The sequence below is a fragment of the Fukomys damarensis genome, unplaced genomic scaffold, assembly GCF_012274545.1.
Source record: "Fukomys damarensis isolate Sample0158 unplaced genomic scaffold, DMR_v1.0_HiC HiC_scaffold_30, whole genome shotgun sequence".
Taxonomy (NCBI): domain Eukaryota; kingdom Metazoa; phylum Chordata; class Mammalia; order Rodentia; family Bathyergidae; genus Fukomys; species Fukomys damarensis.
Genome location: NW_022900942.1, coordinates 66,385,608 through 66,394,635, shown reverse-complemented (window position 1 = coordinate 66,394,635; position 9,028 = coordinate 66,385,608). Strand labels below are relative to the sequence as shown.

Genomic DNA, 9,028 nt, shown 5'->3' with positions numbered 1-9,028 from the left:
TTTTTTTTTTGTACCAGGGATCGAACTCTGGCCCTTGCGCCAAATCCCTGGCCTGGGTGTCAGATATTTTATCTCAGCAACAAGAAGAAGTAACTAAGGCAAGCGCCAGATACAGAGAGTGAGTTGGATGAGAACATGCTGTCATGTTGTCTAAGTTTATTTTGTTTGGCCAGCGCTTGGCACTTGGCAGCAGCATTCACTGTTTCTGCAATCACAGCTTTAAAGGCACTCAGAAAAGAGAACTTTCAGAAATGCTCCAAAAAGTGGCAAGAAAGATGAGATAAGTGTGTTCAAAGCAAGGGGCAGTGTTTTGAGGGGGATTAACACCACTATCACTTTTACTATAATCAATTCTAACATTTAAAAAATATTCACTGTATTTTGTGATCACTCTGTGTAAGCCAACCACAAAAGGGGGACTCATTCATTAGTTCTGCTTTGAGTTTAAAGGAAAAGGAACTGCTTGGGGTGACGCTGGTACAGCTGAGGGAAGTGTTCAGTTCTCATCCTGGATTCCACCAAGGTCCTTGAGTTGTAGGTTCTGGGTGACATCATCAGCGCTATTTGGAAAATTCCAGATTTAAAAAGTAAAATTTAAAAGCATGCCAAAATAAACAACAAAGTCTAAAGTTTTTTTGGGGGGTGGTGGTTCTGGGGATTGAATTGAAGACCTTGCGTTTGTGAGGCAGACATGGTGCCACTGAGCTAAATCCCCGGCCCTTAAAATTTAATGTTTGAAAAAGAAAGTTTCTTGACAAAACAGCTTCTGGGTGGTGGTGTCTGTCAGTGCAGAGACCTAAGCCAGGGCCTTGGCCCTGCCAGGCAAGAGTGTCTGTCCTCTTCTAGGAAAGCTTCCGAGACAGGTGCAAGGAAAAGCCATGGCTAACATAAGTGTATTAGGGTTCACTGGAGAAGAGAGGCAATGCTATAATCCATGTAAAATTATGCAAGGGATGAGGTAAAGTTAAGGATCCAAAGGGAGGAGCCTGTGGCTGGCTGGGGAACCTGACATGGAAAAATCCAACATGGCAGTGGAAGGTTGAAGGCCTGGAGCTCACTGCAGAGTCCTTTTGGTTTGAAAAGCCAAAAAAATCATCATTGGAAGGCTGGAGTGTCTAGGCTGGAAGCCTAGAGATGGGCCACGGAAGGCAATGGTGAAGACTTGAGCTCCTCTGAACAAAGAAGGGCAGACTTCCTTCTTCCTTCCCTCTTCCCTCTGTTCAGGCTGCAAGCCTATTGGGAGGCGCTGCCCAGGCCTGGAAGGGTTTTCTCGCCTCTGTTTGTGGCCTATGTGTCAATCACCCACAGACCCGCCCAGACCCTTACTACTCAAGTTGATGCCTCACAAGTAACACTGCAGCGAGTGAAGGAGTGTGGATTGTACCCGGCCACTCTAGCAGTAGACACCCAAAATGTCAATAGGGTTTCTAGATTCCTTTCTATGTTTTTCTCACTCTTCTGGGATCCAGCCAAGAGGTGAACTTGAGACCTTGTGTCTTGCTGTGCCCTACTACTCAGTGACATACAGAGGGGAATCCAGGCACCTGGGCAGGGAGTTTGGCTTTGAATCCTGAGTGAGCTGCTGAGAACATGTTAGGGGAGTCAAGGATCTGAAACTGGCAGGTGCCAGAGGAGCTAGATTGCTTCCACTTTTAGTTCCACCACCCAAAACATATCTTCCACCAGTGGCAGTGTCGATACACATGCACAAGTGTGTGTTGTACAGTGCACGCCTGTGCCAGGTGTACTACAACAGAAGAGTGTTCAGGGAGGCTAAAGCTCTCCCTCCTACCACCCCTGAGCTCCTGAAGGCGTGCCTGCACACACCACACACTCACTTGTATTTTTAGGAGCAGCTGGTGCAAGTACATACGCCAATTTGTAAATACAGATGTGATTAAAACATGCACAGTGATTGTGTTAGTTAGCTTGTTGTTACTATAGCAAAATGCCCAAGAGAGTTAGCTTCCAAGAAGAAATCGGGTTGTCTTGGCTTGCAGGTTTAGATTCCAGTCTGTGATCAGTTGGCTCCATTGCTTGGGAAGTGCAGCAAGGCACGGGGACAGAGTATGTAGCAGAGCAAACCTGTTCATCTCATGTCAGGAAGGAAAAAATCATGAAAGGGTCTTGTGTGGAAGTCACAGGCATGGAATTGGAGGGTGTTTTGTGCTTCAATGCTTGAAGCACATTCTGAAAATGATTTGTCATAGCCAAGTCCTCTACATCCTTTTCTCAAAGCACACCCTGAAAGAAAGAATGATGAGTAGACGGATAAGGTTACTCTGTTCCTATTTGTGGCTACTAGGAGGGCACTGGGGGATACATCCAGGACTCCTACTCAGGAAGTTGCTGGAACAACAGGTAAGAAGATTTCTTTTGCACTGTCTACCTGTATCTTCTGTAGAAAGTTATTTTTAGGGTCAAGAAACTATTTTGTAAAGCCAGAATATTCCCCCTGCTTCTACAGCCAAAATCTCCTTCTGCCCTCTTTTGTGGGATCCATCTGGGCAGGAGTGTTCAGGTCATGTGTGGATGACCCTTGGCCAGCTGGTTCCTTCTGGACACTCTAGGGAGAGCCTGTTTCTTGGATTCTTCCAAGAATGCCACCTGCATTCTTTAGTTGTCCCTTTCCCTCCAGAGTGCATCACTCCAATCTCTGCTGTCATTGTCACATGCCTTCTCCTCTGACCTTGCGATTACATTCAGGCAACCTGGATAATTCAGGATAATCCCAAATCTCAGAGTCCTTAATGTAATTACGCCTGCAAAGTCCCATCTGCCATAATGAATCTGTTCCTCTAATGAACCCTAGCCAACACATGTACTTTAGCTATGGATTTTCTTCCCCTTGCCTCTGAAGCTTTCCTGGAAGAGAGTATTCAGACATTTCAGCTGCTGAGGGTGTGTTGGGAGAACATTATGGTTTATATTGAGATGTCCCCACTAAGCCTTGGGCCCTCGTAGGTGGGGGTTTTCAGAGGTGTTTGGATCGGAAAGCAATGTTCACAGTTCTGGGGATTAGACACGCACTTATTCGGGAGAGGGGCCACTGCAGAGGCCACTATGAGAGTTAAGCAGCACAGGTTAGTGAGTGACTGAAAGATACTACCCAGACCTTGGTGTAATAGGAATTAGAAAGAAAGGAGTTAAGATTCTGTTAGGCAGTGATGATAGCAGCCCCAAAATGGAGTCAGGATGCCCAAAATGGAGTCTGCTGAGTCATGACCCTCCAGAAACCTCATAAAAACATCTGCCAGAAGTCCTGCAGCTGTCTGGGTCCTCCCCAGAGCAAGATCAGCCAGGCCATTGGCTCAAGGGCACATGAGCACTGCATGAACACTGCATAGATTGGACCTTGAAAAGTGTGTAGTCTCCTATAGGGTCAGGATTATGTTGCTTAAGCAATGGCCCAAGCTTCCTTCTAAACCCTTTAAAAAGTTCTAGACAAAGACCCTTCTTGGGTATCCTTCTCATAACCCCTGCCTGTCTAGTGGGAGCTTTACTGCCTTGCCTTTCTATCTTTTATTTTATTGCCTTTTTATTTTTTAAATAAATTTGCTTGCATCCAATCTCTTCTGTCCATGATTTCATTCTTCACCATGGTGGGACATAACTCTGGTGTTCTGGTATCATCAGGACCAGAAATCCAATCAGGCTCCTTCCCTGCTGCTGATATCCCAGCTTTGGGTGCCATGGTGGGTTTATACTAGTTTATTATACAATACATATGCAAATATTCACCTTGTAAAAACAGAAATATTCTTGATAGAGCTAAGTCTTGTGGCTATCTTCTACCCTGATCCTCTCCTCATCCACCTCCACCCCCAGGTCAACTGTTCTTTGCTTGACAGACATCACACCTGTGCCTGCATTTACACACATTTGTTCACATAGAAAGCGTAGCCTTGTTTATGGCTTCTCTGAATGGAAATAATATTTAATATAATTCTGCCACCTGCTTTTGTCACTCATCAGTGTCTCTGAGATATTTCTGTGCTAGCACACATAGGTGCAACTCATCCTTCCCAACTACTGTACAGTATTCTATGGTCTGGTCTATTCTATTTGATTCTAGTCTATCTTATTCTATGGTAATTTGTCTTCATGGCATGTGCTGTAATAACATACTAGAAACTCAGTGCTTAAAACAATGGACATTTATTCTCATACAGCTATGGAGGCTAGAAGTCCAAAATTAAAGCACTGGGAAGGCAATACTCTCTCACTGAAGGCTCAGGGGACATCCTTACTTCTCCCGGGGAATGTTGCCACTCCTTGGCTTGTAAAGGAATAACTCCAGTCTCTGCCTCCCTCTTCATGTAGTTTATGCTCCAAGTGACTCTTTTCTCCCATTCTCTTCTAAGGACACTGGGTATTGGGAAAAGACAAAAGAAGGAGAGTAAATTCTTTCCATATAAAGCTATGTCCTACAAATAGTGCAGTCACTTCTCACATTCCATTGGCTAACTCTTGGTCCGATGGCCCCAGTTACCCTCAAGGAAGCCTGGAAAATGTAGTCCTTAGCTGAATATCTAGAGATTCTGCTACTTTGTGAGTAGGGATAACTGCAAGCCTGTGCCACCCTAGGTGTTTCTCCAGTGTAAATACCCAGAGCAGAATGGCTAGCCATGAGGACAGGCTTATTTCAATTGTGGTAGTATCAAGTTATCCTGTAATGCTGTCATGCAGATTTATATTCCCACCAACAAGTTGAGAATAGCTTTTTCTATGCCATCACCAACCATTAATGAAAGCAAATTTTAAAAATTTTGTCATTGCAGTGGAGAGAAATGCATATTTTTAAGTATTTTCAATTCCGTGATTTTTAGTGAAGCTGCTGAGTATTAGTTAACATATTTATTGGTCATTTCTATTTCATCTTCTCTGATTTTTTTTCTTCCTATTAAATTGCTTGTCTTTCTTTAGGTGACCAAAAGGAGTTCCTTACAATATGCTCAGTATTAATATGCCTGTCATAACTTTTACAAACATTTCCCCCAATTTTGCACTGCCTTTCCATTTTGTCTTAGGGTATATTTTGTCATAACAGAGGTTTTAAAGATGTGTTATTTGTGTCATCTAAGAAGTGTTGATTTTAAAAAGCAAATGTTGTTTCTAAGCTTTTTGTCCCACGAAGCTAGAAAATTCTGGAATGACTGGAAAGACTCTTGTCCCTTAAGAATGCTTGGAAAGAGTCTTGTCCCCTCATCAAAGTCAGGGACATATACAACTGGCTCGTATCTCGTGGTCCCATCCCCCAAATTTCGGTTCTCCTGATTCTTCCATTCAGGGCTCCTGTCATCAGTCAAACAAGTGACAGAGATTTTGGACGAGGACACCCTAAGCATCTAGTTAAGAAGGGAAAGTCTTCCATATTATTTGTTAGTCTGTTTGAGCTTTGAGTACTCACAAGCATAGAAAGAGCCTTTTGGGCAGGCAAAATTTTTGTACCCACAGGATACAGAGGTTTAATACAATAGGACCAATGTCAGAGCCCTCTTTGAATAAAAGAGGGCGAATCCCTTTGGTCCTTCCTGCTGGCAGGGGGTGATGGTGTATGTCTTCACGCTACCCTAAAAACCTCATGTAGTCCCAGACAGGACCTGTGAAAGGTGACTGATTACAGGAGCTTGAGGCTGACCCGCTGTTGGTCAGAAGGGGCTGTCACTGAGGGTGTGACCCAGAAGGTTATCTCTCCTTTCCTAGCTCCACCTTCACGCTCTGCTCCCAGTCACCACAGTACAAGCAGCTTCTCCTCTGCCATGCTATCCTGCCTGGGAGCCAGCCAACCACGGGCTGTAAACATGAGCCAAAATAACTCTCTCCTCTTTTGAGATTCACGTGTTGGGTATTCTTCTTAGCAATGAGGACAGTAACTACAACACAGGATCTTCCATGGGGTCAGGAGGAGTGGAATCTCAGCTGTGTCCCTCATGATGGGCACTGGTGAGGGTCCCGTTTCCTCACCTGGAGAGGGGATGATCTGAGGTCATCCTTTCTGGAGCCACCGGAGGATGCAAGAGATGTCAGTTGTTCATCATATGCTTGTGCATAGTGTGCCCTGAACAGGTGCCTTTCCGGTTGGTGGAGGAAGGAGTAGGAAGACAAGATACTAATGCAGATGCTGGCAAACCACCGGGTGCACTTGTCCATTTGACCACAAATTTTCATTGAGTGTGTCCTACAGGCCAGGCACTGTTTAGAGTAAGGACACCTGGAGAAGTGTGACTCCAAGCCTGGGGACATATAAGATGAAGAATCAGGAGCCTAGAACAGATAAGACTATTGAATAAATATAATTTCATTTTAATTGAAAGAGGAGCACTGTGGCCATGTCAGGACATTATTATAGCACGGCTTTACATACACACGGGGGCGGGGTATCTCTCACCTAAACACAAGTGCTGTGGTTTAGGTAAGCATTCCTTAAAGGTCTATGTGTGAAAGACATGGACCTCAGGTGTGGTGCTATCGGGAGGTGGTGAGGGAACCTTTAAGAGGCGGAGCCTCGTGGGAGGAAGTGACATCATGGGGCAGGGCCTTGGAGGGGATACTGGGAATCCAGCCCCTTTAAGGGACTGTTCTCTTCCTGTTTATCTTTTACTTCTTGATTGCTCTCAGGAGAGCAACCTTGCCCACCACATATTCCGGTCGCAATGCACTGTGCTGTCACAAGCCCAGAGCAACAGACCTAGCAATCATGGACTGAAATCTTGGAAAATGGAAGATTACTTCCATTACCTCCTTATAAGTTGATTATCTCAAGTCCAAGAGTGAAGGAAATAGGTAACTGCATTCTCTCTGGTTTTGACTCCGGCCGTCTGAGGGTCCATGACCAGCAGGAAGTCTCCTTGTGCAAACAGAGGACGCGAGACGAGGGTGTTGGTGACAGTACTGTAGCCCTTGAGGACGGGGCCACCCTGTGCAGCTCACCGTGGATGTGAGCAGCGACCACACTGTTCTGCAGCTCCAGGAAGCATTCGCTGGCTGTGAATGACGCAAACTGCTCTGTGGGAGACGGATGGTTCTCGCGCACCCGGAACTGGACCTGTGCCCGCTGCACGGCCGTGGCGATGTCGGAAACCGGGCGGAAATACCGGCCTCCGCAGGGCGCCAGGCACAGGTAGGTGGCAGGGATGAGGAAGCGGCGCCCGCCTGCCTCTGGAGAGCTCCGTGGCCAGGAGCTTGCGCACTTCCCGGGTCCCAAGCTGGTCAGGAGCTGCCCGCATTTCCGCGGGAAGAGCTTTGCCGGGACTAAGCTCGTGATCCTGATTCTCAGTGGGAATCGGGTTACCTCCGTGCTGTAGATTTGCCCCACGGCCATGAATTCGTCTGGATTCTGTCCCAGTCCTGTCTCGTCAGTCACAGGGTGGCCAGGTGGGAGGGGATGCTGACCTCATGTCCACCTGCAGGGCAGGAGGGAGACCGTCACACGAGGCTCTGGGGCTCCCATCGGGTTCACGCGTCACAGGGAGGGCGAGAGACCCACAAAGCGCGGACACTTCTGGAAAACTCGCTGAGATGCCGGCATGGACGGTCCCAGCCGCGGGCCCTGGAGCCCACACTGTCCGCGTCGGCTTAGAGTGCACGTGGTAGTGAAGGACACACAGGGAGCCGTGGACACCGCACTCTTCCTCGGGACCCAGGGGCTCCGGGGAGCGCGTTCAAGAGAGAACACGCGCTCTGCGGCGCGTGGCAGTAGGTGCACCGCAGAGTGAGAGCTGGGGACGCGCATCCCCCACTCACAGCGGCCCCGGCCCCTGCACCCAGCTCGCGGTGACCTCAGGGCGGTGACAGGGCGGCTACCACTCGAGGTGTGGACTGCGCTGGGGAGATGAGACACACTCAGGAAGGCGAGAAGCGAGGTTAACAAATGCAGGGAGCTGCCACCTCCCTTGGTCTGAAGGCAGGAGCGAGGTGGCTGGAACAGATTGAGCTGCCGGGCTGGAGCTTTTGGCAGAAGGTCACAGCCAGCCTGGCAGTCTGCCCGGGAGCCCGTGCCTTCCCCTCGGGCAGCGGCCTCTGAGAACCTTGGCTGACCTTAATCTGAAACCACACAGCAAGGGAGGTGGTTACACTGGCCTCTGGGGACACGGAAAGGAAGGCGGGGTGAGCAGGTGGTTTGCCTGAGGCTGAGGCAGGAAGGCACAGGCAGGTGCACCTCTACACTGTGGTGTGGGGTACGGCCCCCAGGGCTGTGTCTTCCTTCAGTCTTCCGTGAAGACAGAAGTCACGATGTGTTGCTTTGCAGGCAGTGGTTTTAGGAGCATCTCGATACAGTTATTTAAGCTCCAAGAATTCTAAATGGGAAAGGGCTTTGAGCAAGCAGCTGTTCGCCACGTCCCCACCTTTCCCTTCTCGGCTTTCATGTAAAATGAACATTTCACAATGACTAGAAGGAAGTCTAACTGTGTCATTTGTGTGACCAAGAGGGCTGCAGGCTGATACAGGTCCACTGACTTCCATACCACAGAGGATGTAATGGGCTCAAGGTCAACTCTGACCTCAACCTGACTGGGGAGGAGTCACACTACAGTGAACGATTCGAGTCTGGCTACATCTGGTTGGTCCCTGGAAACAGATATTGAAGCCACATTCTTTTTTGGGTTTCCTATACAGGAGCATGTACTACAAAGGAAACTGTAACCCTGGATCAGGTGCGTTCAAAGGCAGTGATTTAAGTCAGTGGGAATCAGCACAGGCTCAATTAAACTTTATAAGAAGTTAAGAAGTGAGAATTCCCTTAATAAAATTCCAAGAGCCTGCACAGTGACTGGCTGCTGAGGAGGCTGAGGCAGGAGGATAACTTGAGACTAGGAGTTGCAGACCAGCCTGGGTAACTCAACACGACCCTTTCTCACAAAACAAAGCTTCAGAGAGTATCTACTTAAGTCATAAAACTCACTTTAAAAGTACGGGAGGGCTAGGGGTTTAGCTAAGTGGTTCCACCTCCTGCCTTGCAAGCACAAGGTCCCGAGTTCAATCCCTGGTACCACCAAAAAAAAAAAAAAAAAAAAAAAAAAAAAAA

General features: G+C 47.7%; 1 protein-coding gene across 1 annotated transcript in view; it reads right to left on the bottom strand.

The window, feature by feature from the left end:
- Positions 1–6,761: 6,761 nt before the first annotated feature.
- LOC104872483 (protein THEMIS3-like) overlaps positions 6,762–9,028 on the bottom strand; it is a 6,938-nt gene continuing 4,671 nt past the window's right edge. The window contains 5 exon segments of the mRNA XM_033757418.1: positions 6,762–6,914; positions 6,917–7,154; positions 7,156–7,210; positions 7,213–7,350; positions 7,486–7,950. Of these exon segments, the coding sequence (XP_033613309.1) occupies positions 6,762–6,914; positions 6,917–7,154; positions 7,156–7,210; positions 7,213–7,350; positions 7,486–7,950 (1,049 nt within the window).